At 51.2% G+C, this 20,505-nt stretch overlaps 1 protein-coding gene across 1 annotated transcript; it reads right to left on the bottom strand.

Annotated features, from left to right (window-relative positions):
• Positions 1–256: 256 nt before the first annotated feature.
• Positions 257–19,921, bottom strand: LOC308058029 (uncharacterized protein). The gene is made up of 2 exons (XM_080412039.1): positions 19,746–19,921; positions 257–1,138 (listed from the first exon to the last, which is right to left on the bottom strand). Exons 1-2 carry the CDS (start codon positions 19,819–19,821, stop codon positions 303–305), a joined length of 912 nt encoding a protein of 303 aa, XP_080268165.1. The 5' UTR covers positions 19,822–19,921; the 3' UTR covers positions 257–302.
• Between the last annotated feature and the right edge of the window lie 584 nt (positions 19,922–20,505).

Raw genomic sequence — 20,505 nt, forward strand, 5'->3', positions numbered from 1 at the left:
CAACTCCACCGGGGAAGGTGCCAGAAAGGAGTTCTGTTGCTTGTTCTGACACTGCCCCGGTAGCCAGATGAAAGACACCACAAAAGTGGTTCTACCTGCTTTCTGGGCTGAGATGGGGAACAGCTGACTTTTGGAGTCGGCTGGTGACAAAATGTTCCAAAGACACCGCATGCACAACTCCCCCGGGAAAGGTGCCAGAAAGGAGTTCTCTGGTAGTTTTTACATTGCTCCGCTAGGCAGCTGAAAGACACCACAATAGAGGTTCTACCTGCTTTTCTGGGCTGAGATGGGGAATCGCTGACTTATGGAGTTGGCTGGTGACAAAACGTTCCAAACACACCCCATGCACAACTCCACCGGGGAAGGAGCCAGAAAGGAGTTCTTTTGGCAGTTCTGACACTGCCCCGGTAGCCAGATGAAAGATACCACAAAAGTGGTTCTACCTGCTTTCTGGGCTGAGATGGGGAATCGCTGACTTTTGGAGTCGGCTGGTGACAAAACGTTCCAAAGACACCCCATGCACAACTCCACTGGGGAAGGTGCCAGAAAGGAGTTCTCTTGGTGGTTCTTACACTGCCCCGGTAGCCAGATGAAAGACACCACAAAAGTGGTTCTACCTGCTTTGTGGGCTGAGATGGGGAATCGCTGACTTTTGGAGTCGGCTGGTGACAAAACGTTCCAAACACACCCCATGCACAACTCCTCCGGGGAAGGTGCCAGAAAGGAGTTCTCTTGGTGGTTCTGACACTGCCCCGGTAGCCAGATGAAAGACACCACAAAAGTGGTTCTACCTGCTTTCTGGGCTGAGATGGGGAATCGCTGACTTTTGGAGTCGGCTGGTGACAAAACGTTCCAAACACACCCCATGCACAACTCCACTGGGGAAGGTGCCAGAAAGGAGTTCTCTTGGTGGTTCTTACACTGCCCCGGTAGCCAGATGAAAGACACCAAAAAAGTGGTTCTACCTGCTTTCTGGGCTGAGATGGGGAATCGCTGACTTTTGGAGTCGGCCTGTGACAAAATGTTGCAAACACACCCCATGCACAACTCCACCGGGGAAGGTGCCAGAAAGGAGTTATCTGGTAGTTTTTACATTGCTCCGCTAGGCAGCTGAAAGACACCACAAAACTTGTTCTACCTGCTTTCTGGTCTGAGATGGGGAATCGCTGATTTTTGGAGTCGGCCTGTGACAAAACGTTCCAAACACACCCCATGCACAACTCCACTGGGGAAGGTGCCAGAAAGGAGTTCTCTTGGTGGTTCTTACACTGCCCCGGTAGCCAGATGAAAGACACCACAAAAGTGGTTCTACCTGCTTTGTGGGCTGAGATGGGGAATCGCTGACTTTTGGAGTCGGCTGGTGACAAAACGTTCCAAACACACCCCATGCACAACTCCACCGCGGAAGGAGCCAGAAAGGAGTTCTTTTGGCAGTTCTGACACTGCCACGGTAGCCAGATGAAAGATACCACAAAAGTGGTTCTACCTGCTTTCTGGGCTGAGATGGGGAATCGCTGACTTTTGGAGTCGGCTGGTGACAAAACGTTCCAAACACACCCCATGCACAACTCCACTGGGGAAGGTGCCAGAAAGGAGTTCTCTTGGTGGTTCTTACACTGCCCCGGTAGCCAGATGAAAGACACCAAAAAAGTGGTTCTACCTGCTTTGTGGGCTGAGATGGGGAATCGCTGACTTTTGGAGTCGGCCTGTGACAAAATGTTGCAAACACACCCCATGCACAACTCCACCGGGGAAGGTGCCAGAAAGGAGTTATCTGGTAGTTTTTACATTGCTCCGCTAGGCAGCTGAAAGACACCACAAAACTTGTTTAACCTGCTTTCTGGTCTGAGATGGGGAATCGCTGACTTTTGGAGTCGGCCTGTGACAAAACGTTCCAAACACACCCCATGCACAACTCCACTGGGGAAGGTGCCAGAAAGGAGTTCTCTTGGTGGTTCTTACACTGCCCCGGTAGCCAGATGAAAGACACCACAAAAGTGGTTCTACCTGCTTTGTGGGCTGAGATGGGGAATCGCTGACTTTTGGAGTCGGCCTGAGACAAAATGTTGCAAACACACCCCATGCACAACTCCGCCGGGGAAGGTGCCAGAAAGGAGTTCTGTTGGCAGTTCTGACACTGCCCCGGTAGCCAGATGAAAGACACCACAAAAGTTGTTCTACCTGCTTTCTGGTCTGAGATGGGGAACCGCTGACTTTTGGAGTCGGCCTGTGACAAAACGTTCCAAACACACCCCATGCACAACTCCACCGGGGAAGGTGCCAGAAAGGAGTTCTCTTGGTGGTTCTTACACTGCCCCGGTAGCCAGATGAAAGACACCACAAAAGTGGTTCTACCTGCTTTCTGGGCTGAGATGGGGAACCGCTGACTTTTGCAGTCGGCCTGTGACAAAACGTTCCAAACACACCCCATGAACAACTCCACCGGGGAAGGTGCCAGCAAGGAGTTCTCTGGTAGTTTTTACATTGCTCCGCTAGGCAGCTGAAAGACACCACAAAAGTGGTTCTACCTGCTTTCTGGGCTGAGATGGGGAATCGCTGACTTATGGAGTTGGCTGATGACAAATGTTGCAAACACACCCCATGCACAACTCCACCGGGGAAGGTGCCAGAAAGGAGTTCTCTGGTAGTTTTTACATTGCTCCGCTAGGCAGCTGAAAGACACCACAAAAGTTGTTCTACCTGCTTTCTGGTCTGAGATGGGGAACCGCTGACTTTTGGAGTCGGCCTGTGACAAAACGTTCCAAACACACCCCATGCACAACTCCACTGGGGAAGGTGCCAGAAAGGAGTTCTCTTGGTGGTTCTTACACTGCCCCGGTAGCCAGATGGAAGACACCACAAAAGTGGTTCTACCTGCTTGCTGAGCTGAGATGGGGAATCGCTGACTTTTGGAGTCGGCTGGTGACAAAACGTTCCAAACACACCCCATGCACAACTCCACCGGGGAAGGTGCCAGAAAGGAGTTCTCTTGGTGGTTCTGACACTGCCCCGGTAGCCAGATGAAAGACACCACAAAAGTGGTTCTACCTGCTTGCTGAGCTGAGATGGGGAATCGCTGACTTTTGGAGTCGGCTGGTGACAAAACGTTCCAAACACACCCCATGCACAACTCCCCCGGGGAAGGTGCCAGAAAGGAGTTCTTTTCGCAGTTCTGACACTGCCCCGGTAGCCAGATGAAAGACACCACAAAAGTGGTTCTACCTGCTTTCTGGGCTGAGATGGGCAATCGTTGACTTTTGGAGTCGGCTGGTGACAAAATGTTGCAAACACACCCCATGCACAACTCCACCGGGGAAGGTGCCAGCAAGGAGTTCTCTGGTAGTTTTTACATTGCTCCGCTAGGTAGCTGAAAGACACCACAAAAGTTGTTCTACCTGCTTTCTGGTCTGAGATGGGGAACCGCTGACTTTTGGAGTCGGCAGGTGACAAAATGTTGCAAACACACCCCATGCACAACTCCACTGGGGAAGGTGCCAGAAAGGAGTTCTTTTGGCAGTTCTTACACTGCCCCGGTAGCCAGATGAAAGACACCACAAAAGTGGTTCTACCTGCTTTCTGGGCTGAGATGGGGAACAGCTGACTTTTGGAGTCGGCTGGTGACAAAATGTTCCAAAGACACCGCATGCACAACTCCCCCGGGAAAGGTGCCAGAAAGGAGTTCTCTGGTAGTTTTTACATTGCTCCGCTAGGCAGCTGAAAGCACCACAAAACCTGTTCTACCTGCTTTCGGTTCTGAGATGGGGAACCGCTGACTTTTGGAGTCGGCCTGTGACAAAACGTTCCAAACACACCCCATGCACAACTCCACTGGGGAAGGTGCCAGAAAGGAGTTCTCTTGGTGGTTCTTACACTGCCCCGGTAGCCAGATGGAAGACACCACAAAAGTGGTTCTACCTGCTTTCTGGGCTGAGATGGGCAATCGCTGACTTTTGGAGTCGGCCTGTGACAAAATGTTGCAAACACACCCCATGCACAACTCCCCCGGGGAAGGTGCCAGAAAGGAGTTCTGTTGCGTGTTCTGACACTGCCCCGGTAGCCAGATGAAAGACACCACAAAAGTGGTTCTACCTGCTTTCTGGGCTGAGATGAAAAACCGCTGACTTTTGGAGCCGGCCGGTGACAAAACGTTCCAAACACACCCCATGCACAACTCCACCGGGGAAGGTGCCAGAAAGGAGTTCTCTGGTAATTTTACATTGCTCCGCTAGGTAGCTGAAAGACACCACAAAAGTTGTTCTACCAGCTTTCTGGGCTGAGATGGGGAATCGCTGACTTTTGGAGTCGGCTGGTGACAAAACGTTCCAAACACACCGCATGCACAACTCCCCCGGGAAAGGTGCCAGAAAGGAGTTCTCTGGTAGTTTTTACATTGCTCCGCTAGGCAGCTGAAAGACACCACAAAAGTGGTTCTACCTGCTTTCTGGTCTGAGATGGGGAACCGCTGACTTTTGGAGTCGGCCTGTGACAAAACGTTCCAAACACACCCCATGCACAACTCCACTGGGGAAGGTGCCAGAAAGGAGTTCTCTTGGTGGTTCTGACACTGCCCCGGTAGCCAGATGGAAGACACCACAAAAGTGGTTCTACCTGCTTGCTGAGCTGAGATGGGGAATCGTTGACTTTTGGAGTCGGCTGGTGACAAAATGTTCCAAACACACCCCATGCAAAACTCCACCGGGGAAGGTGCTAGCAAGGAGTTCTCTGGTAGTTTTTACATTGCTCCGCTAGGTAGCTGAAAGACACCACAAAAGTGGTTCTACCTGCTTTCTGGGCTGAGATGGGGAATCGCTGACTTTTGGAGTCGGCTGGTGACAAAATGTTCCAAACACACCCCATGCACAACTCCTCCGGGGAAGGTGCCAGAAAGGAGTTCTCTTGGTGGTTCTGACACTGCCCCGGTAGCCAGATGAAAGACACCACAAAAGTGGTTCTACCTGCTTTCTGGGCTGAGATGAAAAACCGCTGACTTTTGGAGCCGGCCGGTGACAAAACGTTCCAAACACACCCCATGCACAACTCCACTGGGGAAGGTGCCAGAAAGGAGTTCTCTTGGTAGTTCTTACACTGCCCCGGTAGCCAGATGAAAGACATCACAAAAGTGGTTCTACCTGCTTTCTGGGCTGAGATGGGAATCGCTGACTTTTGGAGTCGACAGGAGACAAAGTGTTCCAACCACACCCCATGCACAACTCTACCGGGGAAGGTGCCAGAAAGGAGTTCTGTTGGTAGTTCTTACACTGCCCCGGTAGCCAGCTGAAAGACACCACAAAAGTTGTTCTCCCTGCTTTCTGGGCTGAGATGGGGAATAGCTGACTTTTGGGGTTGGCTGGTGACAAAATGTTCCAAACACACCCCATGCACAACTCCCCCGGGGAAGGTGCCAGAAAGGAGTTCTGTTGGTAGTTCTTACACTGCCCCGGTAGCCAGCTGAAAGACACCACAAAAGTGGTTCTCCCTGCTTTCTGGGCTGAGATGGGGAATAGCTGACTTTTGGGGTTGGCTGGTGACAAAATGTTCCAAACACACCCCATGCACAACTCCCCCGGGGAAGGTGCCAGAAAGGAGTTCTGTTGCTTGTTCTTACACTGCCCCGGTAGCCAGCTGAAAGACACCACAAAAGTTGTTCTCCCTGCTTTCTTGGCTGAGATGGGGAATAGCTGATTTTTGGAGTCGGCTGGTGACAAAATGTTCCAAACACAGCCCATGCACAACTCCCCCGGGGAAGGTGCCAGAAAGGAGTTCTCTTGCTTGTTCTTACACTGCCCCGGTAGCCAGCTGAAAGACACCACAACAGTGGTTCTACCAGCTTTCTGGGCTGAGATGGAGAATCGCTGACTTTAAAAGTCGGCTGGTGACAAAATGTCCCAAACACACCCCATGCACAACTCCCCTGGGGAAGGTGCCAGAAAGGAGTTCTGTTGGTAGTTCTGACACTGCCCCGGTAGCCAGCTGAAAGACACCACAAAAGTTGTTCTCCCTGCTTTCTGGGCTGAGATGGGAAATCGCTAACCTTCGTAGTAGATTGGTGAGAAAGTGTTCCAAACACACCCCATGCACAACTCTACCGGGGAAGGTGCCAGAAAGGAGTTCTGTTGGTAGTTCTTACACTGCCCCGGTAGCCAGCTGAAAGACACCACAAAAGTGGTTCTCCCTGCTTTCTTGGCTGAGATGGGGAATAGCTGACTTTTGGGGTTGGCTGGTGACAAAATGTTCCAAACACACCCCATGCACAACTCCCCCGGGGAAGGTGCCAGAAAGGAGTTCTGTTGCTTGTTCTTACACTGCCCCGGTAGCCAGATGAAAGACACCACAAAAGTTGATCTACATGATTCCTGGACTGAGATGGGGAATAGCTGACTTTTGGGGTCGGCTGGTGACAAAATGTTCCAAACACACCCCATGCACAACTCCCCCGGGGAAGGTGCCAGAAAGGAGTTCTGTTGCTTGTTCTTACACTGACCCGGTAGCCAGCTGAAAGACACCACAAAAGTTGTTCTACCTACTTTCTGGGCTGAGATGGGGAATCGCTGACTTTTGGACTCGGCTGGTGACAAAATGTTCCAAACACACCCCATGCACAACTCCCCCGGGGAAGGTGCCAGAAAGGAGTTCTGTTGGTAGTTCTTACACTGCCCCGGTAGCCAGCTGAAAGACACCACAAAAGTGGTTCTACCTGCTTTCTGGGCTGAGATGGGAAATCGCTAACCTTCGTAGTAGATTTGTGAGAAAGTGTTCCAAACACACCCCATGCACAACTCCACCGGGGAAGGTGCCAGAAAGGAGTTCTGTTGGTAGTTCTTACACTGCCCCGGTAGCCAGATGAAAGACACCACAAAAGTTGATCTACATGATTCCTGGACTGAGATGGGGAATAGCTGACTTTTGGGGTCGGCTGGTGACAAAATGTTCCAAACACACCCCATGCACAACTCCCCCGGGGAAGGTGCCAGAAAGGAGTTCTGTTGGTAGTTCTTACACTGCCCCGGTAGCCAGCTGAAAGACACCACAAAAGTGGTTCTCCCTGCTTTCTGGGCTGAGATGGGGAATAGCTGACTTTTGGGGTTGGCTGGTGACAAAATGTTCCAAACACACCCCATGCACAACTCCCCCGGGGAAGGTGCCAGAAAGGAGTTCTGTTGCTTGTTCTTACACTGCCCCGGTAGCCAGCTGAAAGACACCACAAAAGTTGTTCTCCCTGCTTTCTTGGCTGAGATGGGGAATAGCTGATTTTTGGAGTCGGCTGGTGACAAAATGTTCCAAACACAGCCCATGCACAACTCCCCCGGGGAAGGTGCCAGAAAGGAGTTCTCTTGCTTGTTCTTACACTGCCCCGGTAGCCAGCTGAAAGACACCACAACAGTGGTTCTACCAGCTTTCTGGGCTGAGATGGAGAATCGCTGACTTTAAAAGTCGGCTGGTGACAAAATGTCCCAAACACACCCCATGCACAACTCCCCTGGGGAAGGTGCCAGAAAGGAGTTCTGTTGGTAGTTCTGACACTGCCCCGGTAGCCAGCTGAAAGACACCACAAAAGTTGTTCTCCCTGCTTTCTGGGCTGAGATGGGAAATCGCTAACCTTCGTAGTAGATTGGTGAGAAAGTGTTCCAAACACACCCCATGCACAACTCTACCGGGGAAGGTGCCAGAAAGGAGTTCTGTTGGTAGTTCTTACACTGCCCCGGTAGCCAGCTGAAAGACACCACAAAAGTGGTTCTCCCTGCTTTCTTGGCTGAGATGGGGAATAGCTGACTTTTGGGGTTGGCTGGTGACAAAATGTTCCAAACACACCCCATGCACAACTCCCCCGGGGAAGGTGCCAGAAAGGAGTTCTGTTGGTAGTTCTGACACTGCCCCGGTAGCCAGATGAAAGACACCACAAAAGTTGATCTACATGATTCCTGGACTGAGATGGGGAATAGCTGACTTTTGGGGTCGGCTGGTGACAAAATGTTCCAAACACACCCCATGCACAACTCCCCCGGGGAAGGTGCCAGAAAGGAGTTCTGTTGCTTGTTCTTACACTGACCCGGTAGCCAGCTGAAAGACACCACAAAAGTTGTTCTACCTACTTTCTGGGCTGAGATGGGGAATCGCTGACTTTTGGACTCGGCTGGTGACAAAATGTTCCAAACACACCCCATGCACAACTCCCCCGGGGAAGGTGCCAGAAAGGAGTTCTGTTGGTAGTTCTTACACTGCCCCGGTAGCCAGCTGAAAGACACCACAAAAGTGGTTCTACCTGCTTTCTGGGCTGAGATGGGAAATCGCTAACCTTCGTAGTAGATTTGTGAGAAAGTGTTCCAAACACACCCCATGCACAACTCCACCGGGGAAGGTGCCAGAAAGGAGTTCTGTTGGTAGTTCTTACACTGCCCCGGTAGCCAGATGAAAGACACCACAAAAGTTGATCTACATGATTCCTGGACTGAGATGGGGAATAGCTGACTTTTGGGGTCGGCTGGTGACAAAATGTTCCAAACACACCCCATGCACAACTCCCCCGGGGAAGGTGCCAGAAAGGAGTTCTGTTGCTTGTTCTTACACTGCCCCGGTAGCCAGCTGAAAGACACCACAAAAGTGGTTCTCCCTGCTTTCTTGGCTGAGATGGGGAATAGCTGATTTTGGAGTCGGCTGGTGACAAAATGTTCCAAACACAGCCCATGCACAACTCCCCCGGGGAAGGTGCCAGAAAGGAGTTCTCTTGCTTGTTCTTACACTGCCCCGGTAGCCAGCTGAAAGACACCACAACAGTGGTTCTACCAGCTTTCTGGGCTGAGATGGAGAATCGCTGACTTTAAAAGTCGGCTGGTGACAAAATGTCCCAAACACACCCCATGCACAACTCCCCTGGGGAAGGTGCCAGAAAGGAGTTCTGTTGGTAGTTCTGACACTGCCCCGGTAGCCAGCTGAAAGACACCACAAAAGTTGTTCTCCCTGCTTTCTGGGCTGAGATGGGAAACTGCTAACCTTCGTAGTAGATTGGTGAGAAAGAGTTCTAAACACACCCCATGCACAACTCCCCCGGGGAAGGTGCCAGAAAGGAGTTCTGTTGCTTGTTCTTACACTGCCCCGGTAGCCAGCTGAAAGACACCACAAAAGTGGTTCTACCTGCTTTCTGGGCTGAGATGGGAAATCGCTAACCTTCGTAGTAGATTTTGAGAGAAAGTGTTCCAAACACACCCCATGCACAACTCCACCGGGGAAGGTGCCAGAAAGGAGTTCTGTTGGTAGTTCTTACACTGCCCCGGTAGCCAGATGAAAGACACCACAAAAGTTGATCTACATGATTCCTGGACTGAGATGGGGAATAGCTGACTTTTGGGGTCGGCTGGTGACAAAATGTTCCAAACACACCCCATGCACAACTCCCCCGGGGAAGGTGCCAGAAAGGAGTTCTGTTGCTTGTTCTTACACTGACCCGGTAGCCAGCTGAAAGACACCACAAAAGTTGTTCTACCTACTTTCTGGGCTGAGATGGGGAATCGCTGACTTTTGGACTCGGCTGGTGACAAAATGTTCCAAACACACCCCATGCACAACTCCCCCGGGGAAGGTGCCAGAAAGGAGTTCTGTTGGTAGTTCTTACACTGACCCGGTAGCCAGCTGAAAGACACCACAAAAGTGGTTCTACCTGCTTTCTGGGCTGAGATGGGAAATCGCTAACCTTCGTAGTAGATTTGTGAGAAAGTGTTCCAAACACACCCCATGCACAACTCCCCCGGGGAAGGTGCCAGAAAGGAGTTCTGTTGGTAGTTCTTACACTGCCCCGGTAGCCAGCTGAAAGACACCACAACAGTGGTTCTACCAGCTTTCTGGGCTGAGATGGAGAATCGCTGACTTTAAAAGTCGGCTGGTAACAAAATGTCCCAAACACACCCCATGCACAACTCCCCTGGGGAAGGTGCCAGAAAGGAGTTCTGTTGGTAGTTCTGACACTGCCCCGGTAGCCAGCTGAAAGACACCACAAAAGTTGTTCTCCCTGCTTTCTGGGCTGAGATGGGAAATTGCTAACCTTCGTAGTAGATTGGTGAGAAAGAGTTCTAAACACACCCCATGCACAACTCCACCGGGGAAGGTGCCAGAAAGGAGTTCTGTTGCTTGTTCTTACACTGCCCCGGTAGCCAGCTGAAAGACACCACAAAAGTTGTTCTACCTACTTTCTGGGCTGAGATGGGGAATCGCTGACTTTTGGACTCGGCTGGTGACAAAATGTTCCAAAGACACCCCATGCACAACTCCCCCGGGGAAGGTGCCAGAAAGGAGTTCTGTTGGTAGTTCTTACACTGCCCCGGTAGCCAGCTGAAAGACACCACAAAAGCTGTTCTACCTGCTTTCTGGGCTGAGATGGGGAATAGCTGATTTTTGGAGTCGGCTGGTGACAAAACGTTCCAAAGACACCCCATGCACAACTCCCCCGGGGAAGGTGCCAGAAAGGAGTTCTGTTGGTAGTTCTTACACTGCCCCGGTAGCCAGCTGAAAGACACCACAAAAGTGGTTCTCCCTGCTTTCTTGGCTGAGATGGGGAATAGCTGACTTTTGGGGTTGGCTGGTGACAAAATGTTCCAAACACACCCCATGCACAACTCCCCCGGGGAAGGTGCCAGAAAGGAGTTCTGTTGGTAGTTCTGACACTGCCCCGGTAGCCAGATGAAAGACACCACAAAAGTTGATCTACATGATTCCTGGACTGAGATGGGGAATAGCTGACTTTTGGGGTCGGCTGGTGACAAAATGTTCCAAACACACCCCATGCACAACTCCCCCGGGGAAGGTGCCAGAAAGGAGTTCTGTTGCTTGTTCTTACACTGACCCGGTAGCCAGCTGAAAGACACCACAAAAGTTGTTCTACCTGCTTTCTGGGCTGAGATGGGGAATCGCTGACTTTTGGACTCGGCTGGTGACAAAATGTTCCAAACACACCCCATGCACAACTCCCCCGGGGAAGGTGCCAGAAAGGAGTTCTGTTGGTAGTTCTTACACTGCCCCGGTAGCCAGCTGAAAGACACCACAAAAGTGGTTCTACCTGCTTTCTGGGCTGAGATGGGAAATCGCTAACCTTCGTAGTAGATTTGTGAGAAAGTGTTCCAAACACACCCCATGCACAACTCCACCGGGGAAGGTGCCAGAAAGGAGTTCTGTTGGTAGTTCTTACACTGCCCCGGTAGCCAGATGAAAGACACCACAAAAGTTGATCTACATGATTCCTGGACTGAGATGGGGAATAGCTGACTTTTGGGGTCGGCTGGTGACAAAATGTTCCAAACACACCCCATGCACAACTCCCCCGGGGAAGGTGCCAGAAAGGAGTTCTTTTGCTTGTTCTTACACTGCCCCGGTAGCCAGCTGAAAGACACCACAAAAGTGGTTCTCCCTGCTTTCTTGGCTGAGATGGGGAATAGCTGATTTTGGAGTCGGCTGGTGACAAAATGTTCCAAACACAGCCCATGCACAACTCCCCCGGGGAAGGTGCCAGAAAGGAGTTCTCTTGCTTGTTCTTACACTGCCCCGGTAGCCAGCTGAAAGACACCACAACAGTGGTTCTACCAGCTTTCTGGGCTGAGATGGAGAATCGCTGACTTTAAAAGTCGGCTGGTGACAAAATGTCCCAAACACACCCCATGCACAACTCCCCTGGGGAAGGTGCCAGAAAGGAGTTCTGTTGGTAGTTCTGACACTGCCCCGGTAGCCAGCTGAAAGACACCACAAAAGTTGTTCTCCCTGCTTTCTGGGCTGAGATGGGAAACTGCTAACCTTCGTAGTAGATTGGTGAGAAAGAGTTCTAAACACACCCCATGCACAACTCCCCCGGGGAAGGTGCCAGAAAGGAGTTCTGTTGCTTGTTCTTACACTGCCCCGGTAGCCAGCTGAAAGACACCACAAAAGTGGTTCTACCTGCTTTCTGGGCTGAGATGGGAAATCGCTAACCTTCGTAGTAGATTTTGAGAGAAAGTGTTCCAAACACACCCCATGCACAACTCCACCGGGGAAGGTGCCAGAAAGGAGTTCTGTTGGTAGTTCTTACACTGCCCCGGTAGCCAGATGAAAGACACCACAAAAGTTGATCTACATGATTCCTGGACTGAGATGGGGAATAGCTGACTTTTGGGGTCGGCTGGTGACAAAATGTTCCAAACACACCCCATGCACAACTCCCCCGGGGAAGGTGCCAGAAAGGAGTTCTGTTGCTTGTTCTTACACTGACCCGGTAGCCAGCTGAAAGACACCACAAAAGTTGTTCTACCTACTTTCTGGGCTGAGATGGGGAATCGCTGACTTTTGGACTCGGCTGGTGACAAAATGTTCCAAACACACCCCATGCACAACTCCCCCGGGGAAGGTGCCAGAAAGGAGTTCTGTTGGTAGTTCTTACACTGACCCGGTAGCCAGCTGAAAGACACCACAAAAGTGGTTCTACCTGCTTTCTGGGCTGAGATGGGAAATCGCTAACCTTCGTAGTAGATTTGTGAGAAAGTGTTCCAAACACACCCCATGCACAACTCCCCCGGGGAAGGTGCCAGAAAGGAGTTCTGTTGCTTGTTCTTACACTGCCCCGGTAGCCAGATGAAAGACACCACAACAGTGGTTCTACCAGCTTTCTGGGCTGAGATGGAGAATCGCTGACTTTAAAAGTCGGCTGGTGACAAAATGTCCCAAACACACCCCATGCACAACTCCCCTGGGGAAGGTGCCAGAAAGGAGTTCTGTTGGTAGTTCTGACACTGCCCCGGTAGCCAGCTGAAAGACACCACAAAAGTTGTTCTCCCTGCTTTCTGGGCTGAGATGGGAAATTGCTAACCTTCGTAGTAGATTGGTGAGAAAGAGTTCTAAACACACCCCATGCACAACTCCACCGGGGAAGGTGCCAGAAAGGAGTTCTGTTGCTTGTTCTTACACTGCCCCGGTAGCCAGCTGAAAGACACCACAAAAGTTGTTCTACCTACTTTCTGGGCTGAGATGGGGAATCGCTGACTTTTGGACTCGGCTGGTGACAAAATGTTCCAAACACACCCCATGCACAACTCCCCCGGGGAAGGTGCCAGAAAGGAGTTCTGTTGGTAGTTCTGACACTGCCCCGGTAGCCAGCTGAAAGACACCACAAAAGCTGTTCTACCTGCTTTCTGGGCTGAGATGGGGAATAGCTGATTTTTGGAGTCGGCTGGTGACAAAATGTTCCAAACACACCCCATGCACAACTCCCCCAGGGAAGGTGCCAGAAAGGAGTTCTGTTGCTTGTTCTTACACTGCCCCGGTAGCCAGCTGAAAGACACCACAAAAGTGGTTCTCCCTGCTTTCTGGGCTGAGATGGGGATTCGCTGACTTTTGGAGATGGCTGGTGACAAAATGTTCCAAACACACCCCATGCACAACTCCCCCGGGGAAGGTGCCAGAAAGGAGTTCTGTTGCTTGTTCTTCCACTGCCCCGGTAGCCAGCTGAAAGACACCACAAAAGTTGTTCTACCTACTTTCTGGGCTGAGATGGGGAATCGCTGACTTTTGGAGATGGCTGGTAACAAAGTGTTCCAAAAACACCCCATGCACAACTCCACCGGGGAAGGTGCCAGATAGGAGTTCTGTTGCTTGTTCTTACACTGCCCCGGTAGCCAGCTGAAAGACACCACAAAAGTGGTTCTACCTGCTTTCTGGGCTGAGATGGGGAATAGCTGATTTTTGGAGTCGGCTGCTGACAAAATGTTCCAAAAACAGCCCATGCACAACTCCCCCGGGGAAGGTGCCAGAAAGGAGTAGTGTTGCTTGTTCTTACACTGCCCCGGTAGCCAGCTGAAAGACACCACAAAAGTGGTTCTACCAGCTTTCTGGGCTGAGATGGAGAATCGCTGACTTTTGGAGTCGGCTGGTGACAAAATGTTCGAAACACATCCCATGCACAACTCCACCGGGGAAGGTGCCAGAAAGGAGTTCTGTTGGTAGTTCTTACACTGCCCCGGTAGCCAGCTGAAAGACACCACAAAAGTTGTTCTCCCTGCTTTCTGGGCTGAGATGGGAAATCGCTAACCTTCGTAGTAGATTGGTGAGAAAGTGATCCAAAAGCACCCCATGCACAACTCCCCCGGGGAAGGTGCCAGAAAGGAGTTCTGTTGGTAGTTCTTACACTGCCCCGGTAGCCAGATGAAAGACACCACAAAAGTTGATCTACATGATTCCTGGACTGAGATGGGGAATAGCTGACTTTTGGGGTCGGCTGGTGACAAAATGTTCCAAACACACCCCATGCACAACTCCCCCGGGGAAGGTGCCAGAAAGGAGTTCTGTTGCTTGTTCTTACACTGCCCCGGTAGCCAGCTGAAAGACACCACAAAAGTTGTTCTACCTACTTTCTGGGCTGAGATGGGGAATCGCTGACTTTTGGACTCGGCTGGTGACAAAATGTTCCAAACACACCCCATGCACAACTCCCCCGGGGAAGGTGCCAGAAAGGAGTTCTGTTGGTAGTTCTTACACTGCCCCGGTAGCCAGCTGAAAGACACCACAAAAGTGGTTCTACCTGCTTTCTGGGCTGAGATGGGAAATCGCTAACCTTCGTAGTAGATTTGTGAGAAAGTGTTCCAAACACACCCCATGCACAACTCCACCGGGGAAGGTGCCAGAAAGGAGTTCTGTTGGTAGTTCTTACACTGCCCCGGTAGCCAGATGAAAGACACCACAAAAGTTGTTCTACCTACTTTCTGGGCTGAGATGGGGAATAGCTGACTTTTGGGGTTGGCTGGTGACAAAATGTTCCAAACACACCCCATGCACAACTCCCCCGGTGAAGGTGCCAGAAAGGAGTTCTGTTGGTAGTTCTTACACTGCCCCGGTAGCCAGCTGAAAGACACCACAAAAGTTGTTCTCCCTGCTTTCTTGGCTGAGATGGGGAATAGCTGATTTTTGGAGTCGGCTGGTGACAAAATGTTCCAAAGACAGCCCATGCACAACTCCCCCGGGGAAGGTGCCAGAAAGGAGTTCTCTTGCTTGTTCTTACACTGCCCCGGTAGCCAGATGAAAGACACCACAACAGTGGTTCTACCAGCTTTCTGGGCTGAGATGGAGAATCGCTGACTTTAAAAGTCGGCTGGTGACAAAATGTCCCAAACACACCCCATGGACAACTCCCCTGGGGAAGGTGCCAGAAAGGAGTTCTGTTGGTAGTTCTTACACTGCCCCGGTAGCCAGCTGAAAGACACCACAAAAGTTGTTCTACCTACTTTCTGGGCTGAGATGGGGAATCGATGACTTTTGGAGATGGCTGATGACAAAGTGATCCAAAAACACCCCATGCACAACTCCCCCGGGGAAGGTGCCAGAAAGGAGTTCTGTTGGTAGTTCTTACACTGCCCCGGTAGCCTGCTGAAAGACACCACAAAAGTGGTTCTACCTGTTTTCTGGGCTGAGATGTGGAATCGCTGACTTTTGGAGATGGCTGATGACAAAGTGATCCAAAAACACCCCATGCAAAACTCCCCCGGGGAAGGTGTCAGAAAGGAGTTCTGTTGCTTGTTCTTACACTGCCCCGGTAGCCAGCTGAAAGACACCACAAAAGTGGTTCTCCCTGCTTTCTGGGCTGAGATGGGAAATCGCTAACCTTCGTAGTAGATTGGTGAGAAAGTGTTCCAAACACACCCCATGCACAACTCTACCGGGGAAGGTGCCAGAAAGGAGTTCTGTTGGTAGTTCTTACACTGCCCCGGTAGCCAGCTGAAAGACACCACAAAAGTGGTTCTCCCTGCTTTCTGGGCTGAGATGGGGATTCGCTGACTTTTGGAGATGGCTGGTGACAAAGTGATCCAAAAGCACCCCATGCACAACTCCCCCGGGGAAGGTGCCAGAAAGGAGTTCTGTTGCTTGTTCTTACACTGCCCCGGTAGCCAGCTGAAAGACACCACAAAAGTGGTTCTACCTGCTTTCTGGGCTGAGATGGGAAATCGCTAAACTTCGTAGTAGATTTGTGAGAAAGTGTTCCAAACACACCCCATGCACAACTCCACCGGGGAAGGTGCCAGAAAGGAGTTCTGTTGGTAGTTCTTACACTGCCCCGGTAGCCAGCTGAAAGACACCACAACAGTGGTTCTACCAGCTTTCTGGGCTGAGATGGAGAATCGCTGACTTTAAAAGTCGGCTGGTGACAAAATGTCCCAAACACACCCCATGCACAACTCCCCTGGGGAAGGTGCCAGAAAGGAGTTCTGTTGGTAGTTCTGACACTGCCCCGGTAGCCAGCTGAAAGACACCACAAAAGTTGTTCTCCCTGCTTTCTGGGCTGAGATGGGAAATTGCTAACCTTCGTAGTAGATTGGTGAGAAAGAGTTCTAAACACACCCCATGCACAACTCCCCCGGGGAAGGTGCCAGAAAGGAGTTCTGTTGCTTGTTCTTACACTGCCCCGGTAGCCAGCTGAAAGACACCACAAAAGTTGTTCTACCTACTTTCTGGGCTGAGATGGGGAATCGCTGACTTTTGGACTCGGCTGGTGAAAAAAATGTTCCAAACACACCCCATGCACAACTCCCCCGGGGAAGGTGCCAGAAAGGAGTTCTGTTGGTAGTTCTTACACTGCCCCGGTAGCCAGCTGAAAGACACCACAAAAGCTGTTCTACCTGCTTTCTGGGCTGAGATGGGGAATAGCTGACTTTTGGAGTCGGCTGGTGACAAAATGTTCCAAACACACCCCATGCACAACTCCCCCGGGGAAGGTGCTAGAAAGGAGTTCTGTTGCTTGTTCTTACACTGCCCCGGTAGCCAGCTGAAAGACACCACAAAAGTGGTTCTACCTGCTTTCTGGGCTGAGATGGGGATTCGCTGACTTTTGGAGATGGCTGGTGACAAAGTGATCCAAAAGCACCCCATGCACAACTCCCCCGGGGAAGGTGCCAGAAAGGAGTTCTGTTGCTTGTTCTTACACTGCCCCGGTAGCCAGCTGAAAGACACCACAAAAGTGGTTCTACCTGCTTTCTGGGCTGAGATGGGAAATCGCTAACCTTCGTAGTAGATTTGTGAGAAAGTGTTCCAAACACACCCCATGCACAACTCTACCGGGGAAGGTGCCAGAAAGGAGTTCTGTTGCTTGTTCTTCCACTGCCCCGGTAGCCAGCTGAAAGACACCACAAAAGTTGATCTACAAGATTTCTGGGCTGAGATGGGGAATCGCTGACTTTAGGACTCGGCTGGTGACAAAATGTTCCAAACACACCCCATGCACAACTCCCCCGGGGAAGGTGCCAGAAAGGAGTTCTGTTGCTTGTTCTTACACTGCCCCGGTAGCCAGCTGAAAGACACCACAAAAGTTGTTCTACCTACTTTCTGGGCTGAGATGGGGAATCGCTGACTTTTGGACTCGGCTGGTGACAAAATGTTCCAAACACACCCCATGCACAACTCCCCCGGGGAAGGTGCCAGAAAGGAGTTCTGTTGGTAGTTCTTACACTGCCCCGGTAGCCAGCTGAAAGACACCACAAAAGTGGTTCTCCCTGCTTTCTGGGCTGAGATGGGGATTCGCTGACTTTTGGAGATGGCTGGTGACAAAGTGATCCAAAAGCACCCCATGCACAACTCCCCCGGGGAAGGTGCCAGAAAGGAGTTCTGTTGCTTGTTCTTACACTGCCCCGGTAGCCAGCTGAAAGACACCACAAAAGTGGTTCTACCTGCTTTCTGGGCTGAGATGGGAAATCGCTAACCTTCGTAGTAGATTTGTGAGAAAGTGTTCCAAACACACCCCATGCACAACTCCACCGGGGAAGGTGCCAGAAAGGAGTTCTGTTGGTAGTTCTTACACTGCCCCGGTAGCCAGATGAAAGACACCACAAAAGTTGATCTACATGATTCCTGGACTGAGATGGGGAATAGCTGACTTTTGGGGTCGGCTGGTGACAAAATGTTCCAAACACACCCCATGCACAACTCCCCCGGGGAAGGTGCCAGAAAGGAGTTCTGTTGCTTGTTCTTACACTGCCCCGGTAGCCAGCTGAAAGACACCACAAAAGTTGTTCTACCTACTTTCTGGGCTGAGATGGGGAATCGCTGACTTTTGGACTCGGCTGGTGACAAAATGTTCCAAACACACCCCATGCACAACTCCCCCGGGGAAGGTGCCAGAAAGGAGTTCTGTTGGTAGTTCTTACACTGCCCCGGTAGCCAGCTGAAAGACACCACAAAAGTGGTTCTACCTGCTTTCTGGGCTGAGATGGGGATTCGCTGACTTTTGGAGATGGCTGGTGACAAAGTGATCCAAAAGCACCCCATGCACAACTCCCCCGGGGAAGGTGCCAGAAAGGAGTTCTGTTGCTTGTTCTTACACTGCCCCGGTAGCCAGCTGAAAGACACCACAAAAGTGGTTCTACCTGCTTTCTGGGCTGAGATGGGAAATCGCTAACCTTCGTAGTAGATTTGTGAGAAAGTGTTCCAAACACACCCCATGCACAACTCCACCGGGGAAGGTGCCAGAAAGGAGTTCTGTTGGTAGTTCTTACACTGCCCCGGTAGCCAGATGAAAGACACCACAAAAGTTGATCTACCTGCTTTCTGGGCTGAGATGTGGAATCGCTGACTTTTGGAGATGGCTGGTGACAAAGTGTTCCAAAAACACCCCATGCACAACTCCCCCGGGGAAGGTGCCAGAAAGGAGTTCTTTTGGCAGTTCTGACACTGACCCGGTAGCCAGCTGAAAGACACCACAATAGTTGTTCTCCCTGCTTTCTGGGTTGAGATGGAGAATCGCTGACTTTAAAAGTCGGCTGGTGACAAAATGTCCCAAACACACCCCATGCACAACTCCCCCGGGGAAGGTGCCAGAAAGGAGTTCTGTTGGTAGTTCTTACACTGCCCCGGTAGCCAGCTGAAAGACACCACAAAAGTGGTTCTACCTGCTTTCTGGGCTGAGATGGGAAATCGCTAACCTTCGTAGTAGATTTGTGAGAAAGTGTTCCAAACACACCCCATGCACAACTCCACCGGGGAAGGTGCCAGAAAGGAGTTCTGTTGGTAGTTCTTACACTGCCCCGGTAGCCAGATGAAAGACACCACAAAAGTTGATCTACCTGCTTTCTGGGCTGAGATGGGGATTCGCTGACTTTTGGAGATAGCTGGTGACAAAATGTTCCAAACACACCCCATGCACAACTCCCCCGGGGAAGGTGCCAGAAAGGAGTTCTGTTGCTTGTTCTTACACTGCCCCGGTAGCCAGCTGAAAGACACCACAAAAGTGGTTCTACCTGCTTTCTGGGCTGAGATGGGGAATAGCTGACTTTTGGAGATGGCTGGTGACAAAGTGATCCAAAAGCACCCCATGCACAACTCCCCCGGGGAAGGTGCCAGAAAGGAGTTCTTATGCTTGTTCTTACACTGCCCCGGTAGCCAGATGAAAGACACCACAACAGTGGTTCTACCACCTTTCTGGGCTGAGATGGAGAATCGCTGACTTTAAAAGTCGGTTGGTGACAAAATGTCCCAAACACACCCCATGCACAACTCCCCCGGGGAAGGTGCCAGAAAGGAGTTCTGTTGGTAGTTCTTACACTGCCCCGGTAGCCAGCTGAAAGACACCACAAAAGTGGTTCTACCTGCTTTCTGGGCTGAGATGGGAAATCGCTAACCTTCGTAGTAGATTTGTGAGAAAGTGTTCCAAACACACCCCATGCACAACTCCACCGGGGAAGGTGCCAGAAAGGAGTTCTGTTGGTAGTTCTTACACTGACCCGGTAGCCAGCTGAAAGACACCACAAAAGTGGTTCTACCTGCTTTCTGGGCTGAGATGGGGAATCGCTGACTTTTGGACTCGGCTGGTGACAAAATGTTCCAAAAACAGCCCATGCAGAACTCCACCGGTGAAGGTGCCAGAAAGGAGTTCTGTTGGTAGTTCTTCCACTGCCCCGGTAGCCAGATGAAAGACACCACAAAAGTGGTTCTACCTGCTTTCTGGGCTGAGATGGGGAATAGCTGACTTTTGGGGTCGGCTGGTGACAAAATGTTCCAAACACACCCCATGCACAACTCCCCCGGGGAAGGTGCCAGAAAGGAGTTCTGTTGGTAGTTCTTACACTGCCCCGGTAGCCTGCTGAAAGACACCACAAAAGTGGTTCTACCTGCTTTCTGGGCTGAGATGGGGAATCGCTGACGTTTGGACTCGGCTGGATAGAAATTGTTCCAAACACACTCCATGCACAATTCCACCGGGAAAGGTGTCAGAAAGTAGTTCTATTGGTAGTTCTTCCACTGCCCCGGTAGCCAGCTGAAAGACACCAAAAAAGTGATTCTACCTGCTTTCTGGGCTGAGATGGGGAATCGCTGACTTTTGGAGTCGACAGGAGACAAAGTGTTCCAACCACACCCCATGCACAACTCCCCCGGGGAAGGTGCCAGAAAGGAGTTCTGTTGCTTGTTCTTACACTGCCCCGGTAGCCAGATGAAAGACACCAAAAAAGTTGATCTACATGATTCCTGGGCTGAGATGGGGAATAGCTGACTTTTGGGGTCGGCTGGATAGAAATTGTTCCA

This window comes from Falco punctatus (assembly GCF_963210335.1).
Source record: "Falco punctatus genome assembly, contig: scaffold_23, whole genome shotgun sequence".
NCBI classification, from domain to species: Eukaryota; Metazoa; Chordata; class Aves; order Falconiformes; family Falconidae; genus Falco; species Falco punctatus.